The 17,192-nt window shown below is 49.7% G+C and overlaps 1 protein-coding gene, 1 long non-coding RNA gene and 2 other non-coding genes across 11 annotated transcripts in view; 2 read left to right on the top strand and 2 right to left on the bottom strand.

The window, feature by feature from the left end:
- Nucleotides 1-17,192, bottom strand: part of Znf213 (zinc finger protein 213) — a 34,520-nt gene that overhangs the window by 2,481 nt on the left and 14,847 nt on the right. For 6 of the 8 annotated variants that reach the window (XM_074059413.1, XM_074059411.1, XM_020171874.2 and 3 more), the window contains one exon: nt 15,697-16,976. In XM_074059413.1, the coding sequence (XP_073915514.1) occupies nt 15,913-16,976 (1,064 nt within the window). In that variant the 3' untranslated portion in view covers nt 15,697-15,912. Of the gene's footprint in view, nt 1-21; nt 146-291; nt 366-588; nt 710-1,583; nt 2,098-3,349; nt 3,809-15,696; nt 16,977-17,192 lie in introns of those variants that run through there. The other 2 variants (XM_020171875.2, XM_074059416.1) reach the window with 2 other exon arrangements.
- On the top strand, nt 3,797-8,401 carry LOC141418541 (uncharacterized). The gene is made up of 3 exons (XR_012443169.1): nt 3,797-3,984; nt 6,213-6,294; nt 7,046-8,401. It is a non-coding gene; the product is annotated as an uncharacterized lncRNA (long non-coding RNA).
- On the bottom strand, nt 8,429-8,592 carry LOC141418745 (U1 spliceosomal RNA). The gene has a single exon (XR_012443389.1). It is a non-coding gene; the product is annotated as a U1 spliceosomal RNA (small nuclear RNA).
- Nucleotides 10,195-10,267, top strand: Trnag-acc (transfer RNA glycine (anticodon ACC)). The gene has a single exon. It is a non-coding gene; the product is annotated as a tRNA-Gly (tRNA).

Below are 17,192 nucleotides of genomic sequence, written 5' to 3'. Positions count from 1 at the left end.
TTGCAGCCTGGATTCACTTACCCAGGGTGGCATTCCGGGAGTTCTCCCGCTTTATGTCCCAGAAGAGATCCCTCTGAGCCGGGTCCAGGGAGCCCCATTCTTCCCGGGAGAAATAGAAAGGAATGTCACCAAATGCCACAGATCCCTGGGATGAGGACAGAAGACCTGACTCAGGCTGCCTTGCTTAGGCCTCCCAGGCGGGGGGGGATAGGATGGATTGGATGAAAAAGGCCTATTATATATTCAACAGCACCAAATCCCTCATAAAGGACAGAGAGACCGCAAACTCACCTGGACCCCAGAGGCAAAGCGGGTATCCATCCTCTCTCTGCTACTTCCCTCTTTAAGATGAGCAGGAAGCTGGGCTGAAGGAAAAGAAAGGCGCCTCAGAGAGTCCAGGGACTGAGACGTCTAGCCTCCCCTATACATGCATGTGCACACAATGGCACGCACACACATATACACACACTTGCACACATGATTGGACTTCAAAGAACAGAAACACCCTGCCTTTAACAGGAATTGGTGGGGAAGGGGCCATGCCCCTGTCTAGCCACTCTGCTGCCTGCAAGGAAGAGGCTCACTCACCACGGCTGTGCTGCTCCTGGGGTACAGGTGGCTGGCTCCATACCCGCACCGTCAGAGGAGGACTCTTGACCTGGGATCCCTGGACTGCAGCTTCAGGCCCCACCTCCTCTGTGGGCACATCCTGTGCACAAACCACAACATGCTATCAGCACCAAGACCAGATGGGGGAAGAGAGCTTAGTCCCTGAGAAGGAAACACAGGACACATCCCTTAGGAGGCTGGGGTATGGAGATCAATATAGAACTCAGGAAAGTCCAAAGGAGAATGTGACCCTAGGTAGTGCTGTATGCTCAAGGACAATTCCTGATCAATCAGAAGACAAGAACCAGTCCTCAAAGACCAGAATCACAACCACTTAGGAAGGAAGTGTGTGGGGGGGTGTCTCCTCCTGCCAAGGGCAGAATATCACACCCCAGTTGCTCACTAGCACCTCCCTAGATGCTCTACCTTCTCATACCCCTCCACCAGTCTCATGCACACCACTGTATCCCCAGGGCCTGACCTACAGCAGAGTATAAATAAATGTTTACAGAACTTATATGAGACTGAAACCTCCTTTGTGGAACCACTTTACCCAATGATGCCACCAAAAAAAAAACAAAACAAAAACCAAAAAAAGCCACACAAGTACTTAGGACTTCTTTATTTTTTTTTTTGTCAGCACTGGAGTTTGAACCCAGGACCTCTACCACTCAAGGCACTCTACCAGCCCTTTTTGTGTTGCTTATTTTTGAGATAGGGTCTCTCAAACTATTTGCTCTGCTGGCTTAGAACGTCATTCCTCCTGATCTCTCCCTCCTGAGTAGCTAGGATTACAGGCGTGAGCCACCAGTGCCCAGCAAGGCAACAAGTATTGTGCTTTTGTGCATACTCCCTCAGCTTGGTGTCCGTCCTGCACTATGAGCCACCTGGACACTCATCTCCATGTACAGGGCCATTTGTCTTTAACCCAGGTACCATCCAGGTGCTCCTTGAATGTGGGAAGGGCCCCTCACCTGTGGCCAGGTTTTCACTGGCTGCTTCTGCAGGTCCTCCACCAAGGCGACAGCTTCCTCACCACTTCCTGGGTGCTGCCCCTGCACCTGGGCCTGTATCTCCCCTGGCAGCACCGTCAGGAACTGCTCCAGCACCAGCAGCTCCAGGATCTGCTCCTTGGTGTGCAGCTCAGGTCGCAGCCAGCGACAGCACAGCTCCCAGAGCTGGCTGAAAGCCTCGTGTGGCCCACCTACATCCTCATAGCAGAAGTGACGAAAGCGCTGACGGCAGGCCTCTGAGTCCCTGCTCTCCTCCTGCTTGGCAGACTCCTGCTCCCAGGAGGAGTCTTCTACTTTCACAATCAGAAGGCCTTCTCCCTGACCAGGAGCCTGGTCCTGGGGCTCCTGGAAGGAGGTCATTTCCCTGGCCTAAGGCTAAGGGTTGGTTGGCCTCAGCCTGGGCCCCACAGCTGACCCGTTCAGTCTCCTAGTGGGAGCCCCTGTGGCAGCTGGGCTGGCATCAGAACATGCACTCCTGGGAAAGAGCAAAACAGTAGGATTTGGGAAGGGTTGGAATACATGAAAAAGCATTAGCCTGAAGGGACACCTGGGACTCCAGTTCCTGCCATGAAGCCTGTTTAGGCTTTATTATAACACCATAACCTACGTGACTGTCTGTACAACCTGATCCCCAAGTCTGATATCCGAAACCTGGGTTTTCATGACTCATTTGACTGTAAAACTTAATCTCACTAATTTGGCAACACTACCAGACCTACTGACATGAGCTTTTGTTTGTGAGCCTGGGGTTTGAACTCAGGGCTTTGAGCTTATAAAGCAGATACTGTACCACTAGAGCCACACCCCTGGTTCATTTTGGTCTGGTTATTTCGGAGATAAGGCTCACGAACTATTTGCCCAGGAGGGCCTTGAAACAAGAGCCTCCTGATCTCAGCCTCCCAACTAGCTAGGATTACAGGTACGAGCCATGGGTGCCCAGCATGACATGTGCGTCTTTACATCCCCATTTAAAGTAATCTAAATGTTCAAAGGTTTGATGCAAAAATACTAACATATTCGTCCAGTTTGTAAAGATTTATTGAGCTACAGTTATGTTTTCTGTATGTATGCTAATGCTTCAATGATTGGTTTGATTATTGAGTGTTGCTCCAAATCCTCTGGAGGTATTACTCGATATACCATATCTTTCTTATATTTGAAAACTTCTGAATTCCAAAACACATCTGCCTCAAAGACACCATCCAAAGCCAATTGTCCACAACCATTTATGAATGGCACATATTTGTACTTTATATAGTTCTGATAAGTGTTTTGAATTTTTCTTTGCTTTGTTGTTGTTTCAGAAGTACAATTAACACAAACATCATAATAAGAAATGGGGAATTTTAAACAATATAGAAATGCATAAGAGTTTGAGTTCATTGACAGTCTGACATATGTCGTCCCAGGCCTTTTCCTGAAAATGTTATCCATACAAATGATAAAAGGTGCTTGGTGTGTTTTACATAAAGAATTGCACAAAATATTTTGCATTTTGCTTTTTTTTCCATTTTTGCATTAGTGGCACTATGAGATTCCGCTGTACGGAGGAGCTCCAGTTTCCTAATACCCGAGTGATGCATTCGGGTTGTTTCCAATTCTTCTCTACTACACCCTAAGCACTTTATTTACTCTTCTGCTCTTCACAAGACTCCTGAAAGGGATGCGCGCCTTTCTCATCCTTTAGTGACCGAGGAAGTCTCCTCGGAGAGAGGGCCAGGACTCACCAGGGTCGCTTGGCAGGACGTGGCAGGCGGGGATGCTGACTTGCAGGAGCCCCACGCGGTTCCCAGCAGCCTCGCCCGCGCCGAGGTGAGGGGCAGCGGGCGCGTAAGGGTGTCTGCCCGGGGACTGAGCGCGCACAGGAGCGCAAGGGCAACCTGCACTTCCCAGCGGGGCATGCCCCCTTTCGGCCTCCGCCACGGAGCGCAGGCCCCGGCCACCCGGAGCTCCGCGTTCGACCTCGGAACCCCGCGGCCCGGCCCGCCCCGCCCCCAGGACACACCGCCCACCGCAGCTCAGGTGCACCTAGTTCCGCCGCCAGCTCCCGACGCCGGAAGTTCGCGCGGGGCTCGCCGGGAAAACTACATGGCGCATGCGCCACAGACGGTCTTTCGCCCACTGCCTACAGGTAGCCAATGAACGGGGAGAATTCCTACGGCTGGCCAATCAGAAGGCAGCGAAGCCATGCGCGCCCATAAGCATTCACCTGGGACGAAGGACCTGAGTCTGGGTCTTGATTTGCTTTGTCCCTGATCTCTGCTTTCCTTTCACATCTCTTTGCGCCTTGGGTTCCTGGGTGGCGAAAACAGGAAGCCAGGGCTGGTCGGACCAGCGGAGCCCGCACCTGACCCAGCCACAGGTGGGGCGCCCGCTCCGTCGAAAGGGATGCGCTGGGGCGGGCTCTTCTGCCCGGGTTTTTCCTCTACAGTGAGTGGGGTGGAGGACCGAGAGGAGGCGCTCAGGCAGGGACACTGGTTTCCAGCTCTGGGTCCCACTTTAAGTCTTCCGCTGCCCCTGCGAGTCGTGGAGCTTCCTGGAAAATGCAGCCCGGTGAGGGGCGCAGAACCTCGGCGATTCCTAGGGAAGGCGATGACCTGGGCGGAATCTCGCGCTTCCCGCCAGCAGCTCTGTCCGCGCAGAGCTGGGGAGAGCGGGAATCTTGGGGCTCAGAAGGGTCCAGAGCAGCCAGGTCATTTCCAGGAATCTTGGGGTTCTCTTTTCCTTACACTCAGACTCGCTGTCTTCTCTCAGGCTCCAAATCTTTTTCTGAAATGGAAAATGGAAAGAGCTTTCTTTCTTTCTCCTCCCCCTCCCCCCATCTTTAAGTTGTTTTCTGCCTTAGAGCCATCTCTATTCTTAGGACTGTTCTAAACGGAGAGGGAAATTGCCGTGCGTCCTGCCACGCACCACTTCCAGTACTCCTCTCCCCTCTCCCCCAAATACACAACACAAAAAAGGGCCGGCAGAGTGGCTCAGGTGGTACAGTGCCTGCCTAGCAAGCCAAAAGGCCCTGAGTGCAAATCCCATAATGCCAAAAAAAAAATCCTCATACAACAGTCCAGAAATAGTCACTATTGATATTTTAGTCTATTCTTACAGTTTTACATCTATGAGTATATTTCTAATATAATTTGGAGATCACGATAAACAATGTTCTGTTGACAAAATAGTATACCATGGATACCTTACATGTCAGCATGTATGAATAAAATTCGTCAGTTTTGCAAGCCGCATGTTATTCCATGGCATGGGCGTTCCATCTCATTTAAAGTCCTCTACTCTTGGATATTTCCATTGTTTCCATTTTTCTGCATCTGTAGCTGTTCCTCTGCACATACCTTTGTCATTGTTTGAACAGTTCCTAGGGAAAACTAGACTTTGAATTGGTGAACCAACTTTGGGTTTTGATGAATCGACATTGGATACATGTTTCCAAACTGCAGAAAGAATGTAACACTTTGCACTTCCATTTAAGAAGCAAACATTTACCTTACTCTGTTCTCAAAAATTTGGACATAATGTCCAGCTGTTGTGGAAGTCAATCCCATTCAATTGGAAACACGCTCCTCAATAATGGATACGAATCTTTGAACTCATGACAGTTGTCATTTGCAGTGTTTAAATTCGAGGCACTGAGCTAAGTGCTTTACATACTTCTCTCACTCCAGGCAACAGCCGAATGGGGGAGATTCTGTGATTGTAAATATAGATGTCATTTATCTAATATCTAGGGAAGCTGAATATGCTTTAAAAATTGTTATTGGCTATTTCTGTTTTCCCTTTTGTTGTCTATAGTTATTTCCTTTTTTTTTTTTTTTTTTCTTCTATTATTCTTTTTTCTGGTGCTGGGGATCAAACCAATGCCTAGGCAAACACAAAACCACTGAGCTACAGTCCCAATCCTCTACTGGGATATGCTTAATATATAGATTTTATACATTAAGGATATGTTAGCACAGCCTCATACTTAAAGCCCTCAAGTGTTTGTCAAATAAATTGACTTATCCTTTAATGTATATCATATTGTAGTTTATCTTTTGATGTATGTGATATATTTAAATGTTCAATTTTATTTCAATGTAGAAGTTTTAAATACTAGTTAATCTCTCATTCTTTTTGGTGTTGTTTCTTCAGGCTAAGAAAGGGTTTTGTACCCCACCGTTATGTTCATCTGTACTTTCAGAACCCCTCACTTTCAGTTTTTAAAAAGAAATATTCATGTAGAATTAACTCTGATGAAATTAAAGAAGCATAAAATTAATTTGTCCTCCAGTTAGATGCCAGATTAGGCAGTCCCACAGCTGACATTCTATTCTTGTTTTGGCTTTTTGGTGGTGCTGCGGATTGAACCCATGGCTTCATGAACACTAGTCAAGCACTCCATCACCAGAGCTCCAGCTCCAGCCCCACATTTCATCCTCAAGTGGTAGCTACCACTTGAGCCACACTGTCAGCCCTCCATCCTTCCTTGACTCTTCTTTCTATTCTTTTATAGACTATTATATCCCATTCTGATCTAGTATTATAATCTATTTTACTAGAGATTTCAATTTGTCTTATATTTTATGTCTTAATTCTATTATACAGTTGGGTATGATGGCTCAGTGTGTAATCTCAGCTACTCAGGAGGCAGAGGAGGATCAAGGTTGGAGGCCAGCCCAGGCAAAAAGTGAGTGAGACCCTATCTCAACCAACAAGCCAGGCATGACAGTTCAAGCCTGTGATCCCAGCTACTCCAGAGGTGCAGGTAGGAGGATTGTAGTCCAGGTCCACTTAGGCATAAAGCAAGACCCTATCTCAAAAAATAACCAAACCAAAAAGGGCTGGGAACTTTCCTAGCAAGTGTGAGGCCCTATATTCCATTCTCAGTACCGACAAAAAAAAAAGCTGAGTACCTCAAGTGCTCTATCAATACTAGCTTCAATCCCCAGTATTGAGAGGAAAAAAACAAAACAAAACAACTTTCCAAGGTCATATATTTTCCTCATTGTATTTTTCATTCCAGACAGGTGATAAAAAAATCATATCAGCAATTTAAATAGAGCATAGTTGGTATAAATAAGTATTAATTTGCAACTGGGTGTGGTGGCCCATGTCTGTAACTCCAGCTACTAGGGAGGTGGAGTTAGAAGGATCCAGGTCTGTGGACACCTGGGCGAAAGCACCAGTCTTACAAGCTAAAAGCAAAAGGACTTGGGGCGAGGGTCAGGTGGCCCTGCGCTTTATCCAACAAGTGCGAGTTCAATCCCCAGTCCCCCTCCCCGCCAAAAAAAATAATTCTTAAATTACAAGTTGTAAAAACAGTAAGACAAATTTCTAAATGTTACAGAAGTAGCAATTGCAGGCAGCAACTTCTGCCCTTAGGATCCAGGAAATAAAAACAAAGTAACTCAAAGGAGCCCCTCCCATTTCAATTCAAGACACAGATTCGGCCTTCTGAGAGGAGGGACAGGTGGCCTTTGAAGCAAGCTTGCGGACACGCACAGGAGGAACTGGGCTGCGGGCTCGGAAAGTGAAAGCTCTGGGGCTCACTCTCCTGCCCTCTGCCGGCCTCCTCGAGAACTGCACGGCCTTTTCCACCTCTGCCCTTCCAGCGTTCTCTCACCGCCCTCTACTGGCTGACTTAACATCCACGTGAACTAGCATTCCTTTGAAGATCCATCCATCCATCCATCCATCCATCCTCCCTCCCTCACTGAGTGGTAGCATGGCTCTGTGCACCAGATGCTGTGGGAAGGTGACCAAGAGTTCCCCAGGACCATGGTGCTAACCCCAAAATAGCAGACTGTGGGCAGTGTTGGAGCCAGCATTTTTCCCACAGCGGTCCTGGGCGGGAGTGGGGGTATCACATTCTATATTGGAGCTTCCAGGACTGTGAAGGCGATGTTCCTGGGTTGCAGGTATGAATCCAAGCTGTGATGCCTGTCTTGTCCCCAGGTCTCTGGAAGTCATGGTTGCAGTTCATGGCTCTGCCCCTGCCCTCAGCAAATAGGCTGTCATGCAGGAAGAGGGCAGCTGTTTGAGTCAGACTGGATCCCTAGCTTCTCTCTGCCTATAATCCAGAACTGGTACTAGGAAAGATTCCAGTCAGCTGTCTGTGTGTCTGAAGTGCAATGTGCAGAGGTGGGTTTCCTCTGGTTTCTAGGTGCGAGATCTGTGAATAAGGGTATGCCTAAAAGAAAAACGGGGCAGCCCTGAATAAAGCCCTTCCCCTTAGCTGGGGCTCCTGCATCCAGCTATCTCGTTAGAAACTACGGATGGCCTTTGTCCACAGCTGTGCTGACATGATATACTGTAACCTTGAACAGCTAACCGCCAAGTCTGCTTCTGCACTCCCCGCTTGCTTGCTGCTGCCTTTCTCAGTATAAAAACCTCAACCACCCTGAGCTCGGGGCCTGCGCCATTTTGGAGATATCCAGGAGCTGGCTGGCTATCATGATAAACCTTCCTTTCCTCCAACCACCTGGTTTGAGTCTTATTCTCGCTGGTCAGTCATACTTTGTGTACCGTTCCTGTAACACCTACCAGAGACATTGTCTCTTTACAAAAATGTTCACTTTTTGCTTTTGGTGACTTTCTTTGTAGCAGAGATCTTTAAGAATTATAAGATCATGAGTATTTTTGTGTTAGTCTTGTAATTGACCAAAAAATATATTTTACTGGTTTAACTTGTCCTTCAGTTTTCATCTAAAGGATGTTTTCCATTCATTACAGAATCTAAGAGAAGGCTACATGGCAGATACAGGATGAAATTTTCTTAAACTTAGATTCTCAATACAAACTTCTTTTCTTTTATTTTTTTTTGGAGGAGAGTGCGAATGCAGTCCCCCACTACCACAAATTATGCAGTTGAGTTTTTCACATTTGGGGAAATCACAGGGGTCAGCACATCTGGAGTGCAACGGATAAGCCTGGCCCTGGGAAAACTACCTTCATGATCATGGTATCTCCCCTGCCAGGTAAGTATCGATATAAACTTCTAACATTAAACTTTACTAAAGCTTTTTTAAAGTGATGCTGGGATTTGAACTCGACCTTATGCTTGTTAGGCAAGCACCCTACCACTTGAGCCACATTTCCAGCCTCACATGAAAAAAAAATTTTTTTTGAAGCCAGGTGCTGGTGACTCACGCCTGTAATCCTAGCTATTCAGGAGACCGAGATCAGGAGGATTGGGATGCAAAACCATTCCAGGCAAAAAGTTCACGAGACCCTATCTTGAAAAAAACCCATCACAAAAAAGGGCTGGTGGAGTGGCTCAAGGTGTAGGCATTGAGTTCAAACTCCAACACCACAAAATTTTTTTTCTTTTTGAGACTTGTCTTGCTAACATAGCCCAAGCTTGTCCCCCTGTCACAGTTTTCTGAGTGTTGGTATTACAGGTGGGCACCTTCATGCCCACCTAGATGACATACTTTTTAACAAAGAACTTGTGCTTATGATTTAAATGTCACAAAATCCAAGAGAATATAAATGACCAATGTATTAGTTGTCTATTGCCATGTAACAAATTACTTCAAAACTTATCGGTTTAAAACAACAATAAAAAATTATCTCACACAGTTTTTGAGTCAGAAATTTGGGAGCTACTACTCAGGCATCATGGCTCAGAAACTCTTATGTTGCTGCAGTCACCATGTCAGTGGGGAGGCCAGTCACGAATGGATCACTCACATGGCCATTGGCAGGAGACCTCAGTTATTCCCCACGAAGACCTCCTTGTATGAGCACTTGAGCAACCCATTTGCCAAATGATGTAATGTGTTCCAGTTTGGGATTGGCTGCTCTGCTGGGCCAATGTTGCTTGCTGTCAGTCATTGGCAAAGGGATGATTTGTGGGGCCTTTGGCAGTCCACTATAGATGAATCATAACATGGACCTGTTCCTTATTGATACATCCCAGGTCCAAGTTTAGTCTTCACTGACCGTTCTGTGAAAATGAATCTGGTTCTTTGGGTGGGGGAGGGTGTTGATTCATTGACTGATTGGTTTGCCAACTGTCATGGTGTTAAGCTGTCAGTAGAGGGCGCAGGAGAGTTATCCGAGGAAGATGGGCTCTTCCCTTTTGGCTTCAGCATCCCCATAGCAGCAGGTTCCCACCATGGGCTCGACTATTCCAGTGCCTGGCCCCTGAAGGGCATGGCAGCCAGGAACAGCTAGCAGCTTTCCCCACAGCCCACCTCAGGTTAACTTTGTAGCAGAGACAACCGGTATCTAATGAGGCATTTCTCTGTGACCAGTTTTTTTCACCCTTGAGGGTGAAGCTCTGCCTGTGCGTTACAACGGCCACCTCCCCACCACTCAGCAAAGCACAGACACACACACTCCAGAGTCTGCACCTCAACCTAGGGGCAGAAAAGTCCTGTGAGTGTTCCAACTCAGTCCTAAGGTGTAGCCACTGCTGCCATCTGCTGTGACTGTATGACTTAAACTTCTCCTACCCAACCCTTTGTGAATGCAGTCCCTCTACAGGTAATAAGTCTATACATCATACTTTCCCTGTTTAAATTACTGTGTGCTTCCTCTCCTGGTTGGACCCTTCCTGATACAGAATTAGTATGAGATTGTTGGTGGAGTGGCTCAATGGTAAGAGTGCCTGCCTACCAAGCATGAGGCCCTGAGTTGAAACCCCAGTGCCACCAAAACAACAACAACAACAACAAAACATCAGAATTAGTGTGAGAAGGGGTTCTCAGGAGATCTAGACACACAAAGGATGTTCTGGGGACTGGTTTGGTTACACCTTCAAGGTTGAGTGCAGACTGAGCCCTTGCCTATGGGAAATGGGATGTGTTTTAGTCATGGTTCCCCAGAGAACAGAACTAATAGGGTAAATCTATCTACTACCTATGTATCTTTGTTATCATTAGGTCACATGATTGTGGAAACTGAGAGCTCTAACATCTGCTATCTGCTAGCCAAAGACTCAAGAAAACCAGTTTAAGCCCAGAGAGCTAGAGAGACAGTGGTGTGGATTCCAGACCAAGTCTGAAGACTGAGAAGCAGGAGCACCAAGGGCAGAAGAGACCAATGTCCCAACTCAAGCACCGAGGCAGGGACAGAGTTCAACCTTCCTCGGCCTTTGTGCTCTTTTCAAGCCCTAAACTGATCGGATGATCAGATGACGCCCCCACACTGGAGAGGGCCGTCTGCTTTACTCCACAGATTCATCTTTTCAAGAAATGCCCTCATCGACAAACCCAGATATAATGTGCAACCAGCTATCTGGATATCCCTTGGATTCCTGTGGCTCACTTCTGTAATCCTAGCTACTTGGGAGGCTGAGATCAGAAGGATCATGGTTCACTTGCAGGCCAGATCAAGCAAATAGTTTGAGAGACCTTGTCTCCAAAAATAGCCAGAACAAAATGGCTCAAGCAGTAGAGCACATACTTTGCAAGCATGAAGCCCTGAATTCAAACGAAGTCCCACCAAAAAAAAAGAAAGCCAGAAAACAGAACAACTGAAAGCCTTTGCTATGAGAGAACAAGTAGCTATTGCACTTGACTGTTATGGTAGTAATGAGCGTTAAGTCAATGTAGCATGGGATACATCGTTTTTAATGCACTCAAACATTTATAGCCAGAACATTACACATTCAAGCCTCTTAACTCAGTTCAAGTCACCATCTGAGAAGCAGATAACTTCCATAACAGCTCAGAATGTTTTTTGATTGTTTGCTTGCTTTGCAGTACTGGGGAACTGAATGATAGGTTGGTGCTCTACCACTAAGCAACATCCCCAGCCTCAGAAGTAGTTCTTTCTTGTACCCACAGTGCTGATCTCGCTGAAAGTCACTTACTAGAGATTTCAAACTTAAATGCTAGTGTGGCCAGGCGCTGGTGGCTCACACCTGTAATCCTAGCTACTCAAGAGGCAGAGATCAGGAGGATCAAGGTTCGAAGCCAGCCTGGGCAAACAGTTCACAGGACTCCATCTTGAAAAAACCCATCACAAAAAAAGGGCTGGAGGAGTGGTTCAGGGTGTAGGCCCTGAGTTCAAACCCCCATACTGCAAAAATAAGTATACAAATAAATAAATAACAATACGCTAGTGTGTTCAGCTAGCTGGCTTTAACAGCTTACTCCTTTGGTGAGCTGAAATTTGGATTCAAGGGTGCCTGCAGTTAGTGAAGCTGAGAGGCAAGAGCTTTAGGGAGACAGAAATGCTGACTGGTTTTATTGCGTGTCCTGCACACCCTCCCCAGTCCCAACTATGTTTACCGGAAGACACTGCCTTCATTAGGCCTTTGAGAAAGGCATTAGTGAGAGAATCACTGGAATCCGTGACTCTGTGGTTACCCTCCTTGTGGGTTTGCGTTTTTCTTCACCGCTAGCCGGCTAGCCCGGAGCTTCCTTAGTTGAGGACAGAAAGACCAGCGTGCTCTGGGTCTTTCTTTACAACCCAGGCAGGAAGCCTGAGGGACCACACTTGAGTGAGCATGAGGAAGCTTGGACTGTCTTCATGACCTCCACCCCCCACAGAACATAAGCCCCTAACAAGTCTCCTGCTTACTCTTGCCTGTGTGTAGATAACTTCCTGATTCCTCTCTTCCCAAGCTCGGATGTCATTTTAGCTCCAACCTCGTCCTCCTGTCAGGGTCTTTATTTCTTTTGTCCCCTTTGCTTGAAAGGTTCTTCCTTCAAAACCTTGCAAAACGGCTCATCTCATGCTTCAAGTCTCAACTTAAATATCCCCTTCCCTGACAATGAAGTTCCTACTACTCTTTTTTTGTTAAGCTCCTTTTTGTCATTGTCCCTACCTGTAATCAATATATGTGTCATTTATCTGTTTATAAGTCTCCTGGGCTAGAACAGAAACCAAGGGCAAGGATCTTGCCTGGCTTTTTCTTCGCTCATCCCTCAACATTTAGCAAAGGACCTGGATCGCAGTCATTCATCCCGTATTTGAAAAATCACCGATCTAGAGAATGTAACAAAGCCCCTACTGTGAACACCTGCAGGTCCTCACGCGCCACCCAGAGCCACGCCCGCTCCTTGACGGCGCGCCTGTTTCGGCGGCTCCCCTGAAGATGCCCCATAGTCTCCTCCTTCCTGGTCTCTCTCCAGTGGCCGTGGCCCAGGCTGCCTGGCCGCCGCAGCACGTCGGCCACTACTCCGGGCCTGGGATGGTGCTGGAGCGCAGGCAGGACGCGCCCGGTTCGCGCGAGCTCTAGCGCAGGGACCAGAGCTATCCCTGTGCTGCAGATCCTCCGGCTTAGTGGGACCGGAAGTGGCCGCACGAAGCCGGAAGTGGCTAGGATCCGGCTCTCGCCATCCTTTCTAGGATTGCAGGCAGCTCCGCATCTCGGTGGTGTGCTCGGGAAGCCAGAGGCATGGCGGACCCACTGTAAGGGCTGGGGGTCAGCGGCGAAGCCGGGCCTCCAGCCCCCAAGGTCTTCGCCCGGAAGAGAGAAAACGTTCAAATCTCGAGTCTTCAGCCGTTGCCCGGGCAACCCTGAGGTTTGGGGCGTGGAAGGGCCACTGCGAGTACAAACGTCCGCCGTGATTGGCCAGTTCTGTTGGCGAGCCCTCCCCTGACAGTTGATTGGCTGAGGGCCGGCGGAGGGCGGGGACTCTAATTGCTGTCCTTGCAGGGTAGTGTGTAGGTGAGGCTTGGCTGTAGAAGAGCCCCAAAGGGCATCCAGAACTCACCGCCGGGCGGCACCCCACGAGCTCGGAGGAGCTGTACTAGGCTAGCGCGGTCCTGAGACCGACGCCCCCGTCTCGGGCAGGCAGCACTGCCAGCTGGGCCTGAACGCAGGCCGCAGACAGGTGGGAAACCGAGATGGAAACCCTTTCCCTCCACCCTCGCCTGCACCCTTCTCCTGACAGCACAGGTGAACGGTAAACCAGTCAGGTAGAATTCTGCAGTGACCGAGAGAGAAAGTGGGACATAGGATATGAACGAAAGACTCTTGTCTCCTCACTCTACCCAGACACCAAGACCCTTCCCTCGGCTCTCTCCATTTAGTCTCCCATCACCCGCCAAATTAGCTCTTCAGCATGACATTATTCAAAGAGCTTCCACGACACAGCTCCAACTACCTCTTCAGTCTTATTTGCTCTTGTCAATTACTCAAGGTGTCACTTTCTACCGTAGCATACTCTTGCCAGATCTGTCCCAGAATGGTAGTTTCTGGGTGGATCTCTAGGCAAACAGTTTCGGGGGAGGCCATCTGCAGGTATTACCCACAGGACCTTGGGACCCTCATCCCTCTGCACCTGCAGTGAAAAGGGAAATGTTTCTCTTGGATACTGTGATCTCTGAGCTCCCTGGGGGCCAGAAAGAAGTCTGTAAAAATGACTCCCTGCATCACCTGACAGCCCTCTGACTGGCTCAAGTCCTGACACCTGCCAATGCATCAGCCACCTAGCCAGAGAAACTGCAGTGCATCCTGTGTCGAGCCCTGGTGACCAGTGAGGACAACTTTCAGTGTCATATTGACAAGCCTTCCTACCTGCCTTTCAATAGGAAGAGTTCCCTGAGAGCAATGGGCTTTACAAGTGAGAGTCCTCTCAGACTGAGCCAAGAGAAATCCCGTTTCTGGCTGAGTGCCTGGAGCCATGAGGACAAGATGAAGGGAGCAATCTGCTTTCTCTCTGGCCTCTTGGAGAAAGAAACATCTAATTCAACTAATCCTGCCATCAACCCTAGCTCAGATCCCACTGAGACCTCCCAGACGCCATGAAGAACTGCCTGGGTTCCACTAGTTAGCATCTCATCTGTATCTACCCCTGGCTACCCTCACATCCAGCTGAGTCCAGCGTCCCTGAAGATCCAGATAGTGTTTATTTTACTCCTCTTAAACAGTCCTTGCTTCATAAAACCATAAGATTATTAGCTGTAAACAGGGGTGCATGAAATAGAGACATTCCTTATGGGTTAAAACACCAGACCTGGATCTGACATCAATTTCAGCTCTGTGGTTGTATGACTTTGAGCAAATGATCGGATTTCTGTTAGTCTAGGTTTCCTCACTGTAAGGCTGAGATAATAAAACTCACTAGGTCATTGTGAAGACTAGAGGTAACTTACATGCAGGCTTGGCCCCATGCTGGGCAGAGCAACTGCTCAACAATTGGCAGCTATTCAGGCTGCTGCATCCTATAGGAGCTGGGAACCAACCAGGGCTGGTGATCTCATCAGAACAGGTGGGGTCTCTGTGGCCTCCCTGATGCAGACATTCTTATGGTCAGTTGGTATCACAGCTGAATGTTATGTTTGCAGCTGAGCCACAAGCATGGGATAATAGGCCGAACTTACTTCTCAGGAAAAAAAGAATGGAAAGTGGAAGCTACAGAGATTAAAAACCAGGGGAAGACTCAGACTAAAATAGAGTCAAACAGGAGCAGGTGGTGGAAATTATAAAAGACATACTGAAGCTACAAATTAGTGGTAGAGCACTTGCCTAGCATGCATGGGGCCCTGGGTTTCATCCCCACCACCACAGTCACACACACCACACACAAAACCCATACATCAAAAGACCAAGGAAGTGAGAAGCAGCAGAGGTGGCAGCAGCTGCAGAATGAACCAGGAGGGAAAGCGGTTCCTGGCAAGGGAGGAATCCTTACTGGATCACCCAGCAGAAGTAGATGGGAAAATGTCACAGAACTCAGCCAGGGAGCCTAAGACAGGAGATGAGGAAGGGGAAACACTGAGCAGGAGTTTTCAAGTTAGCTCTTCCCTGCTCCCAGCTCCCAAACAAAGGACCCAAAGGAAAGTCCAGGGTCCAGTGGGCAGCAAGTGCCCTTGAGACACGTTGGCAGCAGCAGACAGCTCCACTGGGGCCCACAGTTTCAGAAATGGCTGGCTGGCGTCAGGCTTGGAAACCTATCTGCACTCAGAAGCCTTTGTTTATAGACTTATGCTCCCAGTGTTCTGGAATGGCTCTCTGGCGAAAAGGAGACCCCCAACCTGGATCAAGACTGAAGAGTGCCCAAGCCAAGAACTGTGACTCAGGGATGCTTGAATGAGGGCTCATGGTTGATCCAGGAGACCCCACACTTGGGAGTCAGGCCTGCATCTGTGAGACAAAGCTAAGCGAGACGAAGTCGCAGACCATTGCTTCAATTCCAAAGCCTTTAATGGGCGGGTAGAGTGCCCAGTGCCCTCTCGCCCGAACTCCTCCCACACTGCCATGCCCCACCCAGTGCCTGGCACCTCCCTGGCTCCCTTCCCTCCACCCCACCACTCCCAAGGCCTAGGCCATTCATTGCTCCTTCCGAGGCCCTAACGTCAGTAGGACTATCCCAGCTGCCCAGAGTGCTCCCGCCCCTCCTTCCTAGGTGGGGGCAGGCGGGGGTGCGGCCAGAGCCCCAGCAGCTGCCGCCCCCAGCATCAGCATGGCCAGGGCCTTGGGCCCGGTGGTGTGGATCTTCTCGTGCCGGTGCAGGTTGGAGCGCCGGCTGAAGCTCTTGCCGCAGAGCGGGCAGGAGTACGGCCGCACGCCGCGGTGGGTGCGCTGGTGGGCGGTGAGGTGCGAGCTGTGGCTGAAGCTTTTCCCGCAGTCGAGGCAATGGTAGGGCTTCTCGCCCGTGTGCGTGCGGTTGTGCGCGATGAGGTTGGAGCGCTGGCTGAAGCACTTGCCGCACTCGGGGCACGGGTAGGGCTTGACGCCGGTGTGGGTGCGCTGGTGGGTGACCAGGGCCGAGCTCTGCGTGAAGCACTTGCTGCAGATGGGGCACTTGTGCGGCTTGGCACCCGTGTGGGTACCCTGGTGCGTGACAAGGTCCGAGCGGCGGGTGAAGCGCTTGGCGCAGCGGTCGCACACATAGGGCTTCTCGCCGGTGTGGATGCGCTGGTGCTGGATCAGCGTTGAGTGATGGCTGAAACTCTTCCAGCACGAGGGGCAAGTGTAAGGCTTTTCGCCCGTGTGGATGATCTGGTGCTGGATGAGGTGCGAGCTGCGGCCGAAGCGCTTGCCACAGTCCGTGCAGGCGTAGGGCTTCTCCCCAGTGTGCGTGCGCCGGTGCGTCACCAGGTGCGAGTGCCAGCTGAAGCCCTTGCCGCACTGCTCGCACTTGTAGGTTTTCTTGCCCGTGTCGCCGTCAGGGGCCAGGCCCTCCTCGCCACTCTCCGGGGCGCCCTTCTCCTCCTCGCTGGGTTTCTCTGGGACAGAGCCCTCGGGGGCCCTTGGGGTATTTGTGCTGGGCAGGGCTGACTTCGTCTGTTTTGCTTCTGGCTGCCCGGTGTCGCTGGCTGGCTCCGTGCTGTGGTCACTAGTGGCCTGCTGATCACATTGCGGGTCCTGTCCCAGGGTCCACCCCACCCTGGTTCGTAAGGGCTTCACATCCCCGAAGGGTGCCATGGGTAGGATTGGCACCTCTTTTCCCACCTCCACAGCCCCTGGAGAAAGAGAGAGGGTCTCCAATGAGAGTTGGCTTCTGGAGTCTTCCCAGGGTGTGGGAGGCAAGAAAGGGAAAGGGGGGCTTAGGGGAACTCTCAAGGAGAGAGCCACCTTCTAGGGAGGAGAATCTGGTGACTCTGCACCCTCAGAGAGCAGACAGAAAGCTCACATCCTCCAGGTCACCCAGGAATGCCTGCACCAATACTTCTTCCAGG

The sequence above is a fragment of the Castor canadensis genome, chromosome 17 (genome assembly GCF_047511655.1).
Source record: "Castor canadensis chromosome 17, mCasCan1.hap1v2, whole genome shotgun sequence".
NCBI classification, from domain to species: domain Eukaryota; kingdom Metazoa; phylum Chordata; class Mammalia; order Rodentia; family Castoridae; genus Castor; species Castor canadensis.
This window is presented reverse-complemented; position numbering and strand designations above follow the sequence as displayed.